A 24,328-nucleotide genomic window follows, 5' to 3' on the forward strand; every position below is an offset into this window, starting at 1 on the left:
TGTGTACCTGTGTACCTTTTTAGCTCCTGTATTCATTGTCTGCCAAGCCAAGGAACTTATGTCATTAATCAGGTTACCATTTTGCGATTAACTGATTCATGGTCATTATTGTACTGCAAGGTACCTGCTTTAGCTCAGTGATTCCGGTGTGCTGTACTTTACTGATTTATAGATGTAACGTTACTGACAGTTACCTGCCCAGTCTTGCTTGGTATAATCCATCAGCACGGGTAATATATTACCTGCGCTGATGTATTATACCAATAAAGAGGGAGAAATATTTTGGGCAAAGCCTGTGTTTAATGATTGTGCTCTTTATATGTCCAGTTGTAGGTTATTACTTTTGAGGCATTGTTTTTTTATTGACTCACACTCAGGAGTTAGTAATGTGTTAATTGAATAAATATATTTATTTGGGATACGGTCACTGGGTCACCAAGCATTAGGTACACAAGCATTAGGATGACATGACTGAAGGTCAACATGCAGGAAGGTCGACATGACTGAAGGTCTACATGGGTTAGGTCAACAGGGTCATTAGGTCGACATGGGGGAAGTTGACAGGGTTATAAGGTCGACATGGGGTTTTTCACTGCTCTTTGAGCTGACATGTGCCGACAGGCGGTATTTCATGCCCTACCATCCACTAGGGTAAGGTGGGAGAATAAAGTAATGTGCCGAGCGTTGCGAGGCACCTTACCCAAAGCATGGCTTCTGCAGTGAGCCATGCAAGGGAGCGTGGTGCTATATTTCAGTGCCCATGTCGACTGTGTCAACATTCAGGTAAAAAAACAGTGAAAAACCCCAAGTCGACCCAATGACCCTGTCAAGCTAACCCATGTCAACATTCAGTCATGTCAACTTTCCTACATGTCGACCTTCAGCCATGTAGACCTTAATGCATGTCAGTCTAGTGGTGTCAAGCTAATGCTTGTAGACCTAATGCTTGTTTACCCAATGATCCCATTCCATTTATTTATTGCAATATGTGTCAGTGGGTGTATTAGCGGTATGCGGTCACTAGGTCGACATACAGGCCCATCGACTTTGACCACTGAAAGTCGATGGGCCTTCTGCTGACACATGAAAGAGGTCGATATGGATTTAGGTCGACAGGGTCCTTGGTTTGACACAAGCATTATGTCAACTTTGGGGAGGTAGACAGTCAAAACAAGGGTTTTTCACTTTGTTTCGGAGTCAACAGGCGGTATTTCATGCCCTACCATCAACGTGGAGGGAGAATAGAATAGTATGGAAAGCATAGCGAGGCACGGTGACCGAAGCATGGACAACACAGCGAGCCATGCAAGGGGACACAGTGCACCAATATGGTGTCCATGTCAACTGTGTCGACATTCGGAGCAAAAAACTTGAAAAACCCATGTCGAAAATTTGACTGTCGATCTTCCCATTGTCAGCTTAATGATTGTGTCGACCTTTCGACCTAAAGCCATGTTGACCTTTTTAATGTGCCAACCTAAGGCCTGTCGACCTTCAGTGGTCGACCTAATGGAAGTCAACCTTCCTGTGGTCAACCTAATGATCCCAACCCATATTAGCCACAGCTAGATCTGTAATTTATCTTTCCCTATAGAGGATTGTCATACCTCTTATAGGTATGCTGCTATTATCACAAGTGGTTCATTGATTAATACTCTTTAAGGCACCTTGACTATATTAGTACTTTATTTGAATGCCTGAATGAGATCCCACCATTACGTTATTGTGCTGGTTGCTTCACTTTTTGATTTCAGAAGAAATACCTGCATCGTGTACTTAGCTTCATGTATACGAGTGTCATGAAGTACTGTAGCAGTTCCCACTCATTCATTGTGTCTGTTGGTTCACACACATCCACTGGCTCCAGTGGTGCATTAGCTATGGAGACAGACTTTGTAAAGGGGCAACATGCTTGAGTACTCTTCACACTCCGTTCTCGCTGGATTGTTAATGGACATCCATGTTACCAAGCTGTCTAGATTCTTCTTTACATTGTCATATGTTAGGTGGCAGAGTCTCCTATGTCATACAGTAGTTCCATAAAAAAGATTGGAATCCAAAGCAGTCTTTACACAATGCTCCTCATTGTCTGGGATGTGCAGTTGCTTGTACTGGGTTGCCATTACAATCTGCTCGATTATTGTACATAATGTGCTGTCTATCTGCAAATTGTACTTTGTATCCATTCTTCTCCAGTGCAGTGCTGACAATCAGACTGGTTTCTAGATTTACCACAAATAGTATGTATTCAATGTCTATGTAAACAGTTTTGTATTTGTCCCAACAGTAATTGACCCATCTTCCATGACATTCATGACTTCCCATGATGCTTACAGAATCACATGACTTTAGTGACTTGAACCAACTTTCATTAAAGATGAAATGCCTTGCGACTCCAGAGTCAATGTATCAGCAATCTCTGCAGGGATTATTTTCTATATTGAACTTATTATGTCTAGCATTATTTTAAGTATTATTTGGGCTCACTCATTTTACAGTCCAAGGTCTTATGTCCTATCTAGGGACACTTAAAGGATTTGTACTTGGGCTTCTGTGTTTTACACATTTAAAGCAGACAATACAGTAATTCTCAGCATCGGACTCAATTGGCATGTGTCCTTAAAACTGCAGTATCTTGTCCCATACAATCTCCATTGAACCTACTGTAGCTTGGCAAGTGCACAACTCCAAAGCTACAGTGTCCTGATACATCATTGTGTCAAACAGCCCCTTTCAGTGTGCAAGGTCCCAGAAGTGTCTGCTAGCAGCTTCTTGTCATATTTATTTTTCCAAAAAAGCAGGTTTGTTCCAATTGTAATAAAAGTACAGGTAGGATGCTCCAATAGACCGTGCTGATTTGAGATATTTGTGTACAACTGTATATAAAGTGGTACTACAACTGTATATAAAGTGGTACTACACAGCAGCCTTGGATTTTGTCCATGCCACGTTTTATCATGCTTCGTATACAGTTGTATACTGATATATTAGTGTCGCACACAGCACAGTCTTTTGGTGAATCCTAGTTGTATTGCATTTTCAGTCTAAAAACGGACACCCAAAAGTAACAGAGTTGTAAAGAACCAGGAAGATCACTCAAGCTGAATGTCAGGCAATGCATGGCTTATTGATTCTAGATATATGAGGACACATTTGTACTACTAGAAAATCAAACTTTGGAATATGGTTTTGTAGCATCCTTAATGCAACATCCTCAATTACAGATGGGAAATGCTGTGATAAACAACATACACCCAACATATGTATTCACTTGCATGTAATAAGCTTAGTGCACTTGGGCTGGAGCTCATGCGCACCTCCATCTAAGTTATAGAGGCGCACAATTCTTAAGCCTGGTGAAGGGATAAAGTGGGTGGTACTTTATCACTGGCCAATCAGCCCCTAATTGTCAAGTTACAATCTGAGTTTGAAATGACAGGATTGGCTGGTGCATTATCACCGGCCATTTTATCACTTCGCAATGCTTAATAAATCTGCCCCTAAATCCTGGATCCAACAGTTGAAGTTAAGACTGCTCCTCTCCTAAGAGCCACAGCATAACAAGACATGGGGCCAAATGTAATAGGGTGTGAGAATCAGAAAGTGAGAGATTTTGGGAGATGTTTTCCATTATTTTTTTTAAAAGTAGCAATCATTTACGTTGAAAAAAACAGGTTGATTTTGCCATGTTGTTGATTACGGCTTTTAAAAAGAAAAGAGAAAACGCCATAGAGGTGCTGCCACATCCCCAATGCCACTTCAGAGGTATCGGCAGCACTGCGTCTATGACATGGTCCCGATGTTCTTAATATGATGTGGACATGCCCCTTTTTCATATGGGAGCCCAAAATGTCTAATGCCAGCTATGCGCTAAATGCAAAGTTGCAGATCTTGTTAAATATATCATCTCCCTGTTGGTGTGGAAAAGTGACCACGTAAAAAAAGAGAACAGTAAAAGATTTGTTGACACATTTATATCTCTTTGAAATAAAATGAACCAATATGCATGTAATTATTCAAGCAATGTTCTTATTGTGACGCTGAAGCATAAGGGCATACGAGTCAGTCAGCAGCCAGTTTGTGCTCAACATCTGCTAATTATTTGCAAATGAATTTACTCATGCCAGCTTGTTGCATAAATCTCTTTCGATTTACCAGGGGAAAGAATTAACCAAGTAACCAGCTAATTATTTAGTATCATATTTAATTGACAGACAGGGGGCTATCCTTGTAATTCTAGCTCCATGACACTTCTACAGAAGTAGAAGATGATCTTAAACATGCAAACTCCTGTGGATTTGCAGTGAATCACTAATTTGAGACAAGCGGTACTCCATTTCCCCTGCCTAAAATATGTAGCAACCCTCCCCCCTCCTACTTCCAAATAACTTACCTGCAGCATGTACTGTAACCAGAAAAGCTTTAAAACACATGAAATAAATAATGAAATGGGAGGAGTACGATGACAATGTCTACCTCACATAAGGCCAGATGTACTAAGCTTGCAAAGGGATAACATGGAGAGTGATGAACCACCAGCCAATCAACTCCTACCTGTCATGTCACAGGCTGTGTTTGAAAAATTACAGGTTGGATCTGATAGGCTGGTGGTTTATCACTCTCCATTTTATAACTTATCAAGCTTAGTACATCTGGTCCATAATGACAACTGCAACCAAATCCTCAACTGCAGCCCATCTCTCATGATACTACCACCTCTCCTGGACTATTGTAAACCCTGACTGTGATTATCATGTAATATCACCCAGTGCTATGGAACAACATGATAGAATGGCAGCGCCAGTGGTCATGTGTGACTGAACAGAGCAACACTTTAATTTCTCTGCTGGGTGCCATCTAGTGGTGAAACGCAGTGTTAGCCTTGGATGAACCCAATCTGAGTCACAACAGTGTGGGCAACAACAAACAGCAACTTCAACATTTTTCTCCTTTATTTTTTTTTCCCCTTTGACAATGAATAATAGCTGTTAAGATCTTGTCCATTACTTGCTATACCCTAAATGGCATAGCACATACCACCTCAAACTTTTTAACAAAACTACAATGGAAGGTCAGGTTAAGACAACAGCACATCCCAGCAACTATGGATAAGCTTGACACCATTGCATTAAAAAAAACCCATAAGGGCCAAATTTAGTAGCATCCGAGTTTGTTGGCTGTGCGAGATGCTGGCCGATTGCAGCCTTTTTTTTTTAAAAGGGGATATCACTTACAAGGCAAAATCTTGCCTTGTAAGTGATTGCCCCTTTAAAAAAAAAGTAAGAAATTGGACAGAATCCTGCACAGCCTCTGAACAAAGAGGATTCTATATTTAGCCCAAAATAGCTAGAGTTGTCATAATTTAAGGTGATCACATATGTTTGATTTGTGCAGTAAAATTATGAAGTTTCCTGAAACGAAAGCTAGACATTCAAAAGTTTAATGGGCAATGTGATTTTATCACAGTTGATCTCGTCATCTGATGGAATAAAATAAAGTTTGAACTGAGGACTCTTTTTATTTTTTTTGGTCACAATTTGACCTTTAAAACTTTGCCGCAGCCTTCTGTACATTCATCCAAATTACCTTGACCTTCATATCTCCTTTACTTTTAATGTAAAAATGTGTCAATTCTATACTATATCGCAGCTATTTATTATACCATATTTGGTGTGATAATTGCCAAGCAAATGACCAGTAAAGTTTACCTTATATACTGTAGTATACCTTATATAGGAAATATAATCTTTTATTACACATCATTTTTCATTTTAATTTATATAGCAAATGTGAGCAAAACTGACATTTTTGTGGATATTCTGCACATTTCTCACAGAGATGTTGCCATTTTAGGAGATATTTTGCGCGTCTCTGACAGAGATGTTGGCACTTAAAGGGTTAAGAAAAATTCATACAGTGTTCTCAGAAAAAGCATAAAAATCCCATTTTAACAGCATGACGGCAACATTGTGGGCAAGATGGTCATTATATTAATATCTATCTCGGATTCAAGACTTTCAAAATGGATTACATACTAAAGTCACCTTTGCCGCCATAGAGTCGTAGCTCAATGCTATCTAAGAAATGACTGACTGATACCCACAGTTTTGACAAAATGTGAATTTAACTCAGTCTGAGTCAGTCTCATGCCATTTGCAGTTAGCAATTTTGCGCTCCATGTAATAACATTTCCTGTCAGAATTTATTTCAAAAAAGGAAGACAAACCAAACATCTGATCCGATGTGACAAAATGGAATCCAGAGGCTTTTGTTTGTGATCTCGATTTCATTCTAAAGAAAATATGTATATATAACTAATGTTTTATGGAAAGGGATTGAAAACAAATCTAACCTTGTAGAAATGGACATATTTTTTCCAGAGCAAAAACTAAACAGATTTAACATAATCAAATCATTTTAATATGAAGTCTATTAAAAGCGACAGGTTCAGAATTTGTCAGTATCGCAAGAGACAAAATTAGAATTCTTACCGCTTTCTACAAAATGAGCATCTCAACCTCTGTCCATCACTTTCAGTAGATTATGACTATTTCATTGAAATACTAACTGTCATGATAGCAACTTAATAAACAGCTTTCTGTTGCGGGTCTATTGCAAACTAAAATCTTGTTCAACTGCATCATAATTTAGCTAGACAAATAGATTGCAAAATATATACACTGAATATATTGCAACCACAACATTTTTTTTTTGTAAACAAATTGGATGTTAAGATGTTGTTTCACCCAAAGGCATTATGGGTGAAATGTAATAGGGTGAGATAATCAGAAAGTGGAAGATTTGGTAAGAAAACTCCAGGTTTTTTTTTAAAGCGGCAATCATTTACACTGCAAAATTGGTGTTGCAGTGTAAATGGTTGTCGCTTTAAAAGAACTGGAGATTTCTTACCAAATCTCTCACTTTCTGTTTCTCTCGCCCTATTACATTACACCCCTTGACACCATTTAATTAGAAAGTGTAAAGCTGGCCATACACTTGGCGATATGCATGCAATTTGGACACTTTTTATGCGAGTGCAGCAATCAATCCCATTTAAAGCATCCAGTTCCCATGCAGTATACAACAGGTCCAATGAGATGCGTGATCCCGTGCGCATCACACTAGAGCCTGCACGTGACACTGGCTGCTGAAACAATATGCTGGATTCAATCCCAGCCAGGTAGGCTTGGCTAGGATCACAGACCCAAGTGTATGCCCAGCTTAAGTTACAGTAGACAAGTATATGAGGTTTTTAAAGGGGGCACTCAGTTACAAGGCAAAACCACGCATTGTAAATGACTGCCCCTTTAGAAAAACTTCTTAAAAAGTTCAGCTGGCATCCTGCATGGTCGATGGGGCCAAAACATCAACCGGACCTTATGATATTCCTATTCATAAGTATTTCCTTTTGAGGATAAAAAGGACTTAGTGAACAGTAAGAAGCCCTAGCGAGTAATATCTTTTATTTTAGAATATATATATTGAAAACTAGAGGAGTCACTAGAGATAAATTGCCCTTGTGAAGTCTGCCTGTTGGGACCACCACCCACAGCGCTGGAAGTTGTTGATTTTAGTCATATGGACAGTATTGTATAGGATCCCAAGTGGTGCAGAAATACTTTCTGATAATGAGACCATCTATCATCCTTGAGTCTATGGTTTAAGGCTAGAACTCAGGACATCTCTGTTACTGTGCCAGCTCAAGCAAAGGAGTTGGTTTAGTGGCATAGGACAGTCAATTAATCTCTAGCAACAAAGTGAGAAAAAAGAGAGATACACACGATGTGTTTAGTCTCCGTCATACACATGAATCACTTATCTTATTTCTTTATCAAATATCCACATTATACACATTTTATAATGTGATTTCTTAGGCAAAATTCAATGCTGTTTCAATTAATTAATTTTACATCGTCATCAGGCAACTGCCTGATGACGATGCAAAATAAATACATCAAACCGTTACATTTGATTTCGCCTACGAGAATTGATTGTGAGTGCCGCCAGACAGATATTGGGCATATATATATATAAATATTTACATGCCGGAAAACCCTCAGTTTCTCAGGAGATAGAGACTCAGCCAAAAAAACGAAAAGAAAAAATGGCCTGCTCAGGCCCTGCTGCTGATCTGAAGGTACCAAGATGGCGCCTAGGAGCTGTGCAGCTCAGCCAAATATGTTCCCCAGTGTTATATATATATATATATATATATATATATATATATATATATATATATATATATATATGCGCACTTACCCCCCAGTTTTCATAAGGGCCTGTGAGCAGTTGAAATGGCTGTCGGGAATACAGCTGTTACTGTCTACATGTTGCTGATACATTAAATCACCTATTCTTCAACTCCGTGTGCCGGCTCCAATTCCATATATATATATATATATATATATATATATATATATATATATATATATATATATATCTGTACTGTCACTGTTTACTTGTTACCTACCTGGCTGTGCAATGACCAAGTGGTGCCGCTGCCTGGGTGCTGTGCTCAGCCAATCTATGTCCCCCCTCTCCTTGTCCACCACCCTCCCCGGGCCGCATCTAGTGTACAGTATATCTGTATGTGTTACATATATCTGTACTGCCACTGTTTACTTGTTACCTACCTACATTATTCCAAATCAAATTCCTGCTGAGCTAATAGTGAACCAGGACGAAACACAATGGGACACTGGTTTTTGTGATACAGTACTATTTCTGGATGGGTATGGATGTCGAAACCAGGTTTTATTTGTCAGATAAGAACTAGTTAATATGCTTTGTTGAATGTGCAATTAGTTAAATGCATTTTTTTTAATATACTACACTATGGTTGCTTTATTCTCTCTCTCGATCGAGATGTGAGGAAAGGTGAATCTCCTTAAATTACAGATCCTGAAGGGCATGTCCATTGTTTGACTCAAATAAGCATTTTTATTTTATATATATTCTCTTTGCTATGGGGCAAATGATCTTCCATTGGTTTGTGTGCCATTCCACAGTGGTGATTTTTTTTATTTATTACACTAGGAGGCACCCTTGGTTTCTCTTAACAAGGATTGCTGCCACTGTATATATAAGCACCCTAGACACAAGTTTGATTTCTAGATTTATTTTTATACTGTTTTGGAACTTGTGTCAGGTTTTATATACGTATAAAAGTACACACACATAAACACACACACAAACATACAGTACATACCATACTTGCCTACATTTCTTTTCTCCTCTCTGGGAGAAGCCCAGAGAGGAGAACAGATACTACAGGCAAGGGGAGGCAAGGGGGGGATGGTGAGCTGATGTCACCAAGCCCCGCCCCCATGTCAGTCAAATTTTGCAATATGCGGGTCTGCAGATTGGCGAGGGGCTAAAATGACGCAATTCGCATCATTTTAGCCCCATCCCCTCGCTGCAGACCAGCAAACTCCATTATTTGCTTCAGCGATGAAGGGGGATATGGGGGTTGGAGACTTGCCCACCTTACTGGGGACCGGGAGGGGACCTTATTTTACTGTTGCCTGCGGTACCGCCGGGTGCCTCTAGATGTCGTCCTCTCCATTTGTACCGGCTTTCCTATGAGCACAAAGTGAAATCTGAGCTGATGGGGGGATGGCTGCAGGCAGCTCAGAGGCAGGAGAAGGCAAAGTGGAGAGACCATACACGGCGGGGGGGATTCACATTCAGCAGCTAGGATAGTGTTAATATTGTGGGCGAGATGTATCAAATGGAAAATGCGGTAAAACCCCGGTTTTACCGCATTTTCCAATGTATCAAAAATGATACCGCACTGAAGGGTATCGCCTCCTTTGGGTGGCGATACCCTATAGAAGCCTATGGGCTTCTTTTCGCCGCCTGCCGACGCAAACCCGCCGCCTCGCCGACCCCCCCTCTCTCTTACCTTCCTGAAGGGTCCTCCTTGACCCTGGAAGGTAAACCCCTCCTTCCCCTAGTGACGCAGCCGGATGTCCTTCCGGCTGCAAGGGGGAGGAGGAGGCGCCGGGGACAGCTTGCTTAGCTGTCCCCGGCGTGAGGGATGCAGGAGCCGGCTGGGAGGTGACGGAGACCCCCCGCACACCACATTCCAGGTATCGCGGGGGGCCTCCGTCACCGCATCGCGATGCCAGCCGCATATGTTAGTACATATGCGGAGGCATCGCGGTGGGGGGGCCGCGAAGGGTGGCGATGTATTTTAATACATCCCGCCCTGTGTATTTTATCTATCTACCATCCCTCTCTCTCTGTATTGGTCTGTCTCTGTCCATCTTTATACAGTCTCTCTCTGGGGAATATCTGTCTATGTAGGGAGTGGTTTCCATTATATATATATATATATATATATATATATATATATATATATATATACACATACACACACACACAGGTATATATATATATATATATATATATATATTATATATATATATATATATATATATATATATACACACACACACACACACACACACACACATACCATACATACATACATGCAGCAACAACATACCACACACACACACCGCTGAACCCCTCCGCCCCCGCAGCCTGACCCTACCCTACACACTAATACTTAAACCTAACCCAACCACATAAGCCAAACCCTAACCCAACTCTCCGTAGCCTAACCCTAACCTTCCCGACCCCCACAGCCTAACTATAAGTTCCCTCAGTAATGCCACAACCTAACCCACACACCCCAACGCCTAATATCCCACAGCCGAACCCTACCCCCTTCCTAACCACCCTCCCCGTAGCCTCACTCTAGGTCCCCCCACTAGAGCCAAGGCGCATGCTGGCACTGCCCAAATACTGTACTTAGCGTTCAGTATCCTGGCAGTCAGGATTTCAGAAATGGCATCCTAATTGATTTTGTGATTCTGGCACCATTCTCCAGGCGGTAATCGGGATACTGGCATCAGTATATTGAACGTCGGCAGCCTTACTACATCACATATATTATATACATAGACACGCACGTGCGCACACACACATGGAAACCCCCCCATATAAATCCTGTGTTTGCCCCTTTGTTACAAACACCCCTGGTTGCAGATGTGGACAAAGCTGATTCAGTGAGGAGCTTCTGGGTCTCAAGACCGGCACTTTTTAGGGCATGTCAGTCTGCCAGAGCTACAATGTCTGGTAGCTACACTGTACCAATGTAATGGAATGCTACACTGGATTTGTGTTCATCCTTGCAAACAGCTGCCTGACTATAGGGTAAGCAGCGCACTTCTCGTTACTAAATAAATAACCTGACTTTTTGTACTTGCACAGTGTAGACTAAGAAAAGCAAATCACTGTCACTGTATTCTTTGCAGGAGTAGAACTCATGGAAGACAAGTTTGACAAAAAACAAATCCGTTTTATTTGTTGTACAGTCACCCTCCAGTTTGCTACCTCTCACACATGGCCTTAAGCAACTGCTTCCATCTTTGAAACATCTTATTCTGTCTTTTCCCTGCAGTCAAAATACAACCTCAGGAACAATATCTGATGGACATATAAATCTAGCATTCAATGGCAGAAAACAACCTTAAAGTACATCTAATCTGACCTTGTGCATGTGTGTGTATATACAGTATGTATGTATATATACAGTGGTGGATTCGGGGGGGGGGGCACCAAGGAACATGCCCCCCGTCGTTTTTTACATTTTAAACAGCCAGATGATCTGCATAGCACCTCTCGCGGTAGCTGGGAGGTCTTGCGTGTCTGTGTATCCACACACACCAAGAGACGCAGCACCTCTGTTGGACACTGGGCAATCTAGAACTTAACAACACCTTCTGCCCTCTTCCTTACGAGTACTTCCATCTTTACGGGGATCCTGGCACACAAAGAAGGACTCCCTTGATTTGGGGTAAGCGAGTGATGTGGATCTGGATGCAGCTCCCCTGCAAACTTGTACTAATGTTCACCCCCCCCTCTCTCCTTCACTTCCCCCCTCTTACTCTTTCTACCCTCTCAACCCTTCCCTCTCTCACCCTCTCTCTCTCTCTCTCACTCCCCCACTCTTGCCCACTGTTTTGGGAGCAAGCCCTGTCCACTGTCTCATGTTGAGGGTGTCCGTCCCCCGTCCCCACTGTCATTTTGTTATGGATCCACCCAGATCCGGACTAAGGGCCTTATTTTGGTTCATTCTTTCTGACAAAATCCTTCTTAGATGGACAAAACCATGTGCACTGCAGGGGGGCAGATGTAACATGTACAAAGAGAATTAGATTTGGGTGAGTAATTTTGTTTCTGTGCAGGGAAAATACTGACTGCTTTATTTTTACACTGCAATATAGATCTCACTTTGAAGTAAAACCCCACCCAAATCTAACTCTCTCTGCACATGTTATATCTGCCCCACCTGCAGTGCACATAGTTTTGCCCATCTAAGAAGGATTTTGTCAGAAAGAATGAACCAAAATAAGGCCCTAAGTGTGGGATGTATTAAAATACATAAATGTACCTACATATGCGGCTGGCATTACGTGCGGTAAGGGAGACCCCCCCGCAATACCTGTACTGTGGTGTGCGGGGGGGTCTCTGTCTCCTCACTGCCGCCGCCTGCTGCTTTCAGTTAAGCAGGCTGTCCCCTGCTCCTCCTCCTCCCCCCTACAGCCAGAAGGACGTCGGGCTGCGTTGCTAGGAGGAGGAAGGGCTTACCTTCCGTGATCCAGGAGGACCTGTAAGAGGGTAAGCCCAAGGGAGGGGGAGAGGGGGGGTCGGCCAGTCGGGCCGCAAAAAGAAGCCCATAGGCTTCTATAGGGTATCGCCGCCCAATGCGGTATCGTGTCGGCGGCATTTTCATACATAGGAAAATGCAGTAAAACAAGGGTTTTACCGCATTTTCACCTTAGTACATCCCGCCCTAAGGGCCTCATTGGCCTGGAGCTAAAAAAGTTCACAAACCTATTAGGGGAAGTGGAGGAGATACATAAATGTGTGCACTAGAAATACTTTAAAATGATTTATGGAGAATCTGGTGACCAGCTGGTGCCTGTGATCACCATACTGTCATGAGGGTGGGTCTATTTACATGTGGAGGCCTGGAGCTGCAGCTCCATCCTCCCCATTGTAAATATGTCCCTGGATCCATCCCTACATGTATATGTTTATGTACTAAGCCTTGAAAAGTGATAAAATGCAGAGTGATAAACCACCAATCAGCTACTGCCTGTCATTTTTCAAACACAGCCTGTAGCATGACAGGTAGGAGCTGATTGGCTGGTGGTTTATCACTCTCCATTGTATCACTTTTCAAGCTTAGTACATATGTGTACTCAAATATAATAGTTTGCATAGAAGAGACACAACAGAAGTTGACGTGAGGAAAAGCCGTAACCGCTCCCATTGAAGCTCTCTTTACATAAAATAGATACAGACATTGGGCCAGATTCTCTAAGCTTCAATAGTGATAAAATAGAGAGTGATAAACAGCCAGCCAATCAGCTCCTGCCTGACATTTTTCAAACACAGTCTGTGACATGGCAGGTAGGAGCTGATTGGCTGGCTGTTCATCACTCTCCATTTTATCACTTTTGAAGCTTAGAGAATCTGGCCCTTAGTCACACAGGGATGTAAAAATGTCACGCATCAATATCGATCAGTGTAAGCAAGCAATGTAATGTTGTCGCTCCCAGTTCATGCAAATAAGATGCACATTTTCAGCAAGAAAGAGTCACTGCTGCCAAGTCACCAGGGAACTGGTACACTGATAAAGGCTACTTACTGTATCACCACTGAAGCAACAGTAAGAAAGGGCACATCTATAAATATGAGTCCTCATACATCTAGCCTTAATACCCCACACAGCAGGAGATTCCTTGCCCAGAATGATCTGACAGGTCCCATGCCCTTCCTTTAGCATTGGGGGTGGGATGCGGCAGTCTGTCTGGTACCGGCCGCAGGGCATGCTGGGAGGGATCCGTAACGGATTCCTCACACAGCGCTGTGGTAAGAAGCCCGTAGGCAGGGAATCGCCAGCTTTTTTGGAGGTTACTGCAAACAGAAATGCGGTGAAAAACCCAGATAACGGGTTTTTTACCGTAGTTCTGCTTTATAGAATCCCACCCTGGGTCTTTTATGCCGAATATGGGTCTTAGTCACATTGCTATGTGAATAAGATGCACAAGCAAACACTGCGGATTAACCTATATTCTGTGTTCCATATATATTGTAATGGAAAAAGTTGCACTAAAAGAAACCGGCTCTACCAAGAGCCCGATTCAGATCTGAACGCAGGGCTGTTATTTCACACAGGGTGATTGACACCCTGCAGCCGTTTGGGCCGGGGGTGATAACTGCATTTTCGGTGAGTGCCCAGGAAAACACAGGCCGTTATGAGGGAGGGCCACTGACGTCATTGCGAATGGTTTTCCCTTCATGTGCACGGCTGCAAATTAATATGCAGCCTGCGCACGTGATCGGGAATTCACTTATGCGGAGCGATGTTGGGCAGCTTTTAGCTGATCACTGTGCTGTGAAGACTCGCAGCCCAGCGATCAGGTCTGAATCGGGCCCCAAGTCACACCACAGCATGGTGTGACTAGAAGGGCTGTTTGGCTTGTGAGGAGGCTAGATGTAAGTGGGCACATTTGTGTGTCACAAGAATATACAACTGGCATAACGCTATTCCTTGGCCCGATCACCGTTTCCAACATATCCTTAGTGTTTTCATTTTCAGATAATGCTCAAACAAGTGCAGAAATTGACCACAATCAAAAAAACCTTACCATAATAGCTGTCATAAAACACAATGAACTTTTGCCATCGAAGTTCAGTGACTAGCTTCAGCATCACATCATTGAGGCGTACTGGTGGTCTAGCAGGCAAAGTGTATTCCTCTCCATCCAGGCTAGGGTTAAAGTGGCAGACTGTTCGTGGAGAGCCAGCTGTGTTGCGTTGTATGAATATATGAGGGATGTGCATGGCATTGGTTAACGACTGAAGAGCATTTGCTGAGGCACAACCAGTAGAAGTCACTAAGGCTAGAATCCCCTGTGTCATCAAGTCACAAGCTGAAAAACACGAAAACAAAAAAACATGGTTAAGATTTACTACCAAAATGTGGCATATTTGTATATGTGCAGCGTAGATAATAATACAGTAATACATAATACAGATTCAGTGTTACGGGAGACTGGAACAGGATGGTCTCATTAAAAGATCATTCAACATTTACCAATCTTATGAGATATCTGGGGGCTGTAGAGAAACAGTGTTTTATGACCAAATAATACAGCACAATATATCAGAGAATAACCAATTGAGGAACTGCACCCATATTTAATTACTTACCTTTCCCATAGTCGGCACTGCAGCTGTGGCAGAGGTCAACAGGTAAATGGACAGCGTACATGTGCAGTAGTGATTAGTCACCAGAACATGGTGGGTGCCATGTTTCCAGAGACCCACCCATGAGCAGTAGACTTTGGCATATTGGGGCAGATGTATCAATCTCCCCTTAACGTGTGAAATCTAACGTTTCCCACTTCTCCTGGCATAACGCTCAGGAGCAGGGACAGATTTCACCCTAATGTACTAAGCTGATGTTAGTGAGTAACGTTAATCGTTAACTCACCTCTTGTCTTTAATTGCCTTTATTTTCATCCCAGTTTTTCGTCTTCTTTCAGCCAATCAGTGGCTGCCCGCTCCAGTTTTTTTCAGCTCCTTTGCTGGCCCCTCCCATGTCATCAGCATGCCGACAATTATCTCTCCTGTCAGCATGCTGGCGCTGCCGGCTGCCCCGCTCCAGTCCCCCCTTCCATTATTTTTTATTTTTTTTTGGTCCCTGCTGCTCCGATCACTCACGATAGCCTGGTGTTTTTAACTAATACCTTAGAGTGCACTGTAGGGACCCCGCTGTATACTGCGCTGCAGGGTCCCCAAGAGAGCGGGGATGCGGCAGGAGGGTTGTCAGATATAATATTTAAAACACCGGGCGGGCATGCTGTCTCTACTTACTAGCGGAGAGCCGGAGACGCGGCGGGAGACCTGTGAGAAATCATATTTAAAAGACCGGGCGGCTGATGATTGGCTGAGAGATCAGCCATTCATCGGCCGCCCGGTCTTTTGAATATGATTTCTCACAGGTCTCCCGCCGCGTCTCCGGCTCTCCGCTAGTAAGTAGAGACAGCATGCCCGCCCGGTGTTTTAAATATTATATCTGACAACCCTCCTGCCGCGTCCCCGCTCTCTTGGGGACCCTGCAGCGCAGTATACAGCGGGGTCCCTACAGTGCACTCTAAAGTATTAGTTAAAAACACCAGGCTATTGTGAGTGATCGGAGCAGCAGGGACCAAAAAATAATAAGAATGGAAGGGGGGACTGGAGCGGGGCAGCCGGCAGCGCCAGCATGCTGACAGGAGAGATAATTGTCGGCATGCTGGCGGGATCGGAGGGGGGGTGGGGGGAGTAGTTAAAAAAAAAACACCTAACGCCAGCCTGAGGCTGGCGAAGAGAAAAAGCTGGCTTAACGTCGGGGAAGGCAATAATACATTGCCTGCGACGTTAAAGCTTATAACTAAAAGCCAGAGGACAGCGCCTGAACGTTAAGTTCAGGGCTGCCTCAGGGGGACGTTAAAAGCCCCTTTGATACATGTCTACAACTCGTAAAAAAAAACATTTACTAGCGTTGAGTGCTACTTAAGCACTTAACGCTGCTTCATACATCTGCCCCATTGTCTACTGTGTTGTAGAGATGAAGGGATCTGGCCCTGAGTCTGCACAAAGGCCCCCTCTTCTGTTAAACCACCCCTGGCTAGGAGGACCATACACCGGTACAGCAAGCAAATGGACATTAGTGATATATGAAGCAGAGTTCAGGGAGAATTAAAAGAAAGTAGTTGTCTTTAGGTTTAGGTTTAACAGTGATCAAAAAGACCAGCTTAGTCAGTGCAGCATCACATCATTGCTTCACTGACAGCAGCATATCAATAACAGTAGCACACCACTGCCTCACTGACGACAGCACATCCCTGATTTACACTGGTAGCAGCACATCCATGCTTCACTGAAAGCAGCACATAACTGCAGAGCCGGCCCTAGCCTAAATGACGCCCTAGGCAAGATTTTGGCTGGTGCCCCTAGCACCGCCACTAGTTCCGCCTCTGACCCTGCTCCCCTTTCCCAGGACCATCAAACCTCATCATAGCAGTCATCATTTTGGTGCTCCTACCCGCAATATTTTAAATAGAAACAGTGCACACATTCGGTGGGTATGTTCTTGCTGGGAAGGGGCATGGCCACACAATAGTACCCCCAATTCAAATTATGCCACACAGTAGTGCAACTTCATTCACATTATATCATGCAAAGGTGTCCCTTATTCACGTTACATCACACAGTAGTACCACTTTACCTTATATACATTACTCCTCACATTATTCACATTATACCCTTAGAAAACAATCCTGAGAAAATATTATATTTTAAGCACCTCCATGGCCACACTGCAACCCAGCACAAAGCAGTGTGCGCTGGGCAGAGGAGAAGAGCTGCAGCTGCTGCTGTCACTTAAGGGGAGGGGGCCCTGGGCCCCCACTGGGCCCTTCCATCAGACTTTGGCCTGGGTAATTTGTCCCCCCTACCCCATTCTCTCGGCACCCCTGATAATACCACACAGTAATGCCCCTTACACATGACACACATTAATAATGTCCTTAAAACCATAATGCCCATTACACCTTATGCCAACCTTTATTAATGCCCTTCATACACATAATGACACACAACGCCCCTTACACATATGTTGCACATTTTTAATGCCATTATACACATGCCACACATAATGCCCCTTACACATGTTGCACATTATTAATGCCCTTATACACGACACACATAATGCCCATTACACATGTGTTGCACATAATTAATGCCCTTATTCAAATGACACACATTATGCCTGTTACACATGTCGCACATTATTAATGCATTTATACATGACACACATAATGCCCCTTACACATATGCCGAACACTATTGCACAACCAACCCACCCACAGACAGCACTCGCACAGCCGCTAACACTGTGACCTCTGCCTCTGCTTGGATACAGATGTTACCTCATACATCTTGCCTCAATAGGCCATGCAGCTCTTGGCCAGTTCTGCTAACATTGGGTGCCTTTTTTGCTGAAAATTCATCTTATTTGCATTGTTATGCGACCAGGACACACAAGGAGCTTCCGATGATTAAAATGATGTGTGGCATGAAAATATTCTGTGTGCAAATGTGGCTGTACCTGCATGTGGAATGCTATTTTACAGTGATTTCCATGAATACACTATTTCATATGCAGATACAGCCTCACTCACACACAGAATATAGGCATGCTGCATATCATTGTAATCAGCAGAAGCTGCTGGTGCCCCTAGGCATTCCAAATGCCCTAGGCAATTGCCTAGTTTGCCTATGCCTAGGGCCGGCTCTGCATAACTGACAGCAGCACATGCCTGCCTCACTAACAGCAGCAAAGCATTAACCTGAAAGCAGCATATCACTGACAGCAGCACATCCCTGCCTCTCTTGTAGCAGCACATCCCTGCCTCACATTGGGGCAGATGTATTAAGCCCTAACAAGAGATAAATGCAAGGGTGATAAAGAGAGATAACCGTCCAGCCAATCAGCTCCTTACTGACTTTTTTAAAACACAGCCTGTAACATGGCAGTTAGCAGGTGATTGGCTGGACGTTTATCTCTCTTTATCACCCTTGCATTTATCGCTTGTTAAGGCTTAATACATCTGCCCCATTGACAGCAGCACACCCCTGCCTCTCTTGCAGCAGCACATCCCTGCCTCACATTGACAGTAGCACATCACTGCATCACTGACAGCAACACAATCTCACACTGACAGCATCAAATCACTGCCTCACTGACAGCAATACAACCTCACACTAACAGCAGCATATCACTGACAGCAGCAACATGACTTCACTGTATAACATTTAGAATGCCTGCCTTTCAATAGAAATCCATTTGTATTGGCGTGTAATGCTATCTGACTTAAGATTTTTTTTGTATGTACTGCATTTTGGGAAACTAATGAAGTCATTAGAATTATAGGTAATCATACGTGTTGGGCAGGTCACTAATGGGCATCTTAGAGAAAAAAAATCTGAATGACCAGATCATCAATTAAATTTTAAGTATCTTAAGTAAATCCAAGCACTGTCTTTTGAAATATAAAATCTAAATGCCACAAAGTTGGTGATAACAGCAAAGACAAAAAGGTTAATAGGTAGCACTATTTCAAGTATAGCCGTAAGTGGAATGTATAATTACAAGTCACTTTAATCATTCAGTGAATCTCTCTGTAATAATGTAATGTACCTATTATTGAAAGCTCTTGGTTTCATTACATTAGTTGCATGTGAAGAGCCCCCTCCCAATTCCACTGCACTTCACACTTTTCTGGCACACACCGTCAGGTCTCAAATAATATATGTTTTAGCCAATGGTCATTTGCCAATTTCTAATTAACTATTTATTTGCTGCTGATTTTTATTTTTATTTGATATGTAAGTAGGAGCATCAGTAAAGTACATTAGCTAAAAATGTAGCTTTTATGTATGTTGTTGTGGCAAGCCATGAACATAGCACACTTATTTCTTTGTCCTCAAGCACATATGTTCATTAAGACTATGGGGGGTACTCAATCCCGGGTCACGACTGTCGGGCCGGCCCGAAAGTCATGCCCTGGTCTCATTCCTGGTCCACTCTACTGCATCTTGAAAGGCGGGATTCAATGTCCCACCTGTCGAGTGCCGAAAAGGGGGCTTGGCTGCGAGAAACGGCCATGGATCGTCAAGGTCCAGCCGTGAGCTTGATGATCCATGGCCGTTCTGAGCAAAATGAGCCTGACTGCTTTTAAAGTTGGGCTTGCTTTGCAGAGATGTCTGTTCAATGCTGTTGGGGAAAGTCAACATTGAATAGGCGGCTGCCGCTATTTCCCCCGTTGGAGATAGTGGCAGGGGATGTAAATGAAATGTAAAAATATATTGCCAGGACCTAAGACTGCCACCAGAAACTGCGGGGCCCGGGTTTGACAAAATAGGAAGCCTCCTTTCTTATACCTCCTCCCCAAACCGCCGGCATGCTTGGTGAGAAATCAGGTATCCTCAGGATGGACCACACTACTTTATCTCTACATAGCTTTAAGGGAAAAGTGGGCTTTGTTTATAACAAATTATGCTTTATAGATTCCAGTCTTTGGTTCCCTTTCTTCCTGGGCCTGGGACTGGAGTCCCAGCAGTCCTCCCCCTGATGGCAGAACTGCCAGGAACCATATCAAAATTTGGAGGGAGGTTAGTGCACATGGAAAGCGAAGACCTGTTTTGGCTTCAGTTTGAAAGCTCTAATGAACCGTTGCATCGAGGCTATATGACCCTCCTATCACCACTAGGTGCAGTATAGAACCACAGTTAATAGATAATGACGGTCAATATAATTACTTAATATGTATAGGATTATTACATTAAAAAATAAGCAGAATACTTCTTTTTAATCTGCTGGCTAAACATAATGATAGCTTTATTGTTAATCAGTCCTGCCTTGCTATATGGTGTGTTTCCATAGTAGGCTATTGATGGTTATCTCATATTAAATGTGAAACTAATGAAGCAAAAATCCAATTTATGTTGGCTGACATACTTGAAGTTGTATTCACGAATGGAATGAGCTCCAGTTATTGACTTTCACATACATTTGTATTTAGTAACAATGTCTGTGGCTGGCACAGGTCCAGCTTCTCATAATATGGTTGCTATAGAAATAGTGTAACAGTGCCAAATCTGAGTGGGATAATATGTTCTCCAAGAGTAGCCATCAGCAGCTCTTTATACACAAGTGCACTCTCACTTGGTATCACATCATCTATTGTGACAAAGCAATATCCTATTAATGTAAACACTGGCCATAAACATTGGGCTAAAGCAGTGATGGCTAACCTTAACACTCCAGCTGTTGTAAAACTACACATCCAAGTATTCCCTGCTACAGTTTTACTATTTGGCCATGCTAAAACTGATGCAGGGCATGCTGGGATGTGTAGTTCAACAAAAGCTGGAGTGTCAAGGTTAGCCATCACTGGGCTAAAGCATTATCTATTAGAATGTGAAGATTCGGTAATTCTTTGAAATTAATATACAGTAGTGTTGGATACCTTAGTCTAAGGATGTACTTTTTGCAAAGCTCGCGATATATCCACGGGTATGTAATAAAAGATTCAAAAGAAAAATAGGCACACAAATAATGGAGATGAGCAGTACAGTTTTGGTAAAAATTGGGCACAGAACAGTAGAGTCCTGGCTGAGGTCTTCCCACCATGTACGGACATTGAATCTCATTGCATGTAAGTGCCTGTGTTGTGATTTTAAGTGCATTTCACACAGGAACGAAAGGGGGGTGTCTTAGATTAAGTCACTAGAGGGAGGGTTAAAGTGACCCTACATATGTCCGACTTGTTTGTCCAGATTTTCCTTGAACTCCCCCGGCAGCTCCCAGGAGTGCTTGCAATCCATTTGGCACTAAATGTGCCATTTTTTACATGAGATTAATCGCATCTGGTAAGTTCGGGGGAATTTGGTTTTTCAGGCACCTAACCCGCTCATCTTTAATTATAATGCTGTAGCTTAAAGTGAACACCAACTAACAATGGACTTAGTCATCCATGTGCTAAAAAAAGAGAAAGAGATACGGGGCAGATGTATTAAGCTTTAACAAGAGATAAATGCAAGGGTGATAGAGGGGGAGATTCTCTAAGAATCTCCGCCCCCCTTTGCATATTTAATTATTGCATATGCTGTAATATATGCGATAATTAAGGCAAAGGACAGCTGTCCTTTGCGGTGAGAGTCGCCGGGTCCCAGCAGGTCCCAGCAGGTCCCGGCGGCTCTCCCCTCCCTCCCACACCCGGGGCTGCTGCTGCTGTGCCGGGCTCTCCTCCTCCCTGCACCCGGAAGAGGATCAGCGCAGGGAGGAGGTCACAGGTCCGGGCAGCACTGCGCTGTGCTGCCCGGACACAGGTGAGGGGGGAGGGGGCGATGCGGGGCGATGCGGGGCGGCGGGGGGTCGGCGCGGGGCGGCGGAGGGTTGCGATAGAAGCCTATTGGCTTCTATGGGGCATCGCCAGATTTTTCTGGCGATGCCCCCCGCCGCGGTAACCCGGCGGGGGATGCTTACAGCATCCCAAAATGCGGTAAAAACCCAGATAACGGGTTTTTACCGCATTTTTAGCTTAGAGAATCTCCCCCAAAGAGAGATAAATGTCCAGTCAATCAGCTCCTTACTGACTTTTTTCAAACACAGCCTGTAACAGGCAGTTAGCAGGTGATTGGCTGGACATTTATCTCTCTTTATCACCCTTGCATTTATCTCTTGTTAAAGCTTAATTCATCTGCCCCAATGTGAGCAGAGTAACAACCAAGCCGCTCCTACCTGCCATTTTTTGGAAATGAACTACTGTATGTTAAAATCTCTATTCTAAACCAACAAGGAGTCATAGGGTTATATTTATCAATTATTGGGATATAATACAGTTACAGTAGTTATATCATCTTAGTGCTGCTATTTGCAGCAATATTTAGTTATGTACTGCAAAATGTATTTAAAAAAACAAAACCTGAAGGGACAGGAGCTCCATTAGAAAATGTCCCTGAGATGGATTAGAAATGAAGCGATCACTTATTCTGACCAATCAGTTGCAGCTGCCATTTCTGTTGATTGCGCCTTCTAAACCATCTCTCAGTAACTTCTGCAAAGTGTAACTGAGGAATTACGGAGCTCTGTAAATCAGACAGCCTAATGTCCCCTAGACATAGAAACCTATTTATCTGGTATCTGCCATTATCTTTCCATGTTACATGTGAGGATGCTTACATTTTGCTGATACCTGCAATTATTTGATGAATACTGTAGGCCCCTAGTATTTTTTCTGGTTAAGAGCATTGACAGGGCAGACAAGAGGAAAGGCCCTCTGCCAGTTCCACTCAACTGAATTATATTTTTCCATAGATGCAGGGCCGGCTCTACCATTAGGCAGCTGCCTAGGGTGCTGGGATCTGTGGGGGTGCCACCAAGTCTGTCTATCAAAAAATTTAAGATGTCTATGATGATCCTTGTTGTCCTAATAAGTTCCACAGCAGCCACCTGCACTAAGACCTCCTTTGAGGCATACTTCCCTACTTTGCTACTTTTCCCATTCAAACCTCACATGCCCGCTTTACAGCTTAGAACAGCTTAGCATTAGAGTGAACAAGGCCGCTGATAGGGGGGTGCTGTGGATACATCTGTCCCGGGCCCCGGCCTCTGGAAGGGCCCAGGCTGCTCATTTTGACCACGGCAAACCCCCCTCCCCTGACTGCCTCCGCTGCCCCGAAGCACAAGCTTCTTCAATGCAGGATGCCAGCAGCCAGTTAAAATGCTGCACCAGCTTTTGAGCCAATCAGAGCTTGTGTACCATTAGCCAATCAGAGCGGCTGCCGGTGTACAAGCTCTGATTGGCTCACCAGTCAGTGCTGCATTTTAATTGCCCGTTGGCGTGGGGAGATGGGGAGGGGAGGGGACCCAGAATGGAAATCAGTACCGGGCCCCAGAATTCCTAGTGGCAGCCCTGAGACTGAAGTTAAGGCGTCTCTGCCTAATGCAGTTGTTGGAGCATCAGTGAATTCATTTTAACACTTCACTTTAGGATTTAAAAAAACTCTTTCTTTTATCTCTTTATTAATGATCTTGTACAGGGCCCACAAAGTAACGTGTACAGATTTGCTGATGACACAAAACTATGTAGGATTATTAACACAGAGCTAAACAGTAACTTGCTGGAAGATTTAAACAAAATGGCAATAGTGGGTTGTGAAATGGAAAATTCAATTTAATGCAGATAAATGTAGTTATGCACCTAGGCCGTGGTACAGTAACAGCTATATTACTTTCACATTAAATAGCAGGAAGCCTAAAAGCGCAGCTCACATTGCCAGACGGCGGACGCAAATGTGAATATAATGCAGGGGAAAATGATTTCAATTACCAGTTTTGGAATACACCTTTTACACTGCTCTGCTGGGTCGCACCCAGAATGTTGTTCCTGATCCAACCAGGGTGTGACCTCCCAGAGCCGGATGTTCCATTGCTGTGAATGGGTATAAGACACTAGTCAGACCACGTTTAAAAAATGGGGTGCACTTTGGGCACCTTGCTGTGAGAATATCATAGAATTCAGGAGAGAGTAGACACCTTATTTGCTTATCTCTGGATCAACACAATTAAAATTTGAGAAAAGATAAACTTTATAATAACTTGCTTGTTACTATAGGGCTAATTCGGCTTCAT

At 43.3% G+C, this 24,328-nt stretch overlaps 1 protein-coding gene across 2 annotated transcripts in view; it reads right to left on the bottom strand.

Annotated features, from left to right (window-relative positions):
- GRID1 (glutamate ionotropic receptor delta type subunit 1) overlaps positions 1-24,328 on the bottom strand; it is an 854,117-nt gene that overhangs the window by 590,668 nt on the left and 239,121 nt on the right. For both annotated transcript variants that reach the window (XM_083146340.1, XM_083146341.1), the window contains exon 3: positions 14,730-15,014. In XM_083146340.1, the coding sequence (XP_083002466.1) occupies positions 14,730-15,014 (285 nt within the window). The remainder of the gene's footprint in view (positions 1-14,729; positions 15,015-24,328) is intronic.

Source organism: Crinia signifera, chromosome 6 (assembly GCF_055691185.1).
Source record: "Crinia signifera chromosome 6, ASM5569118v1, whole genome shotgun sequence".
NCBI lineage: Eukaryota > Metazoa > Chordata > Amphibia > Anura > Myobatrachidae > Crinia > Crinia signifera.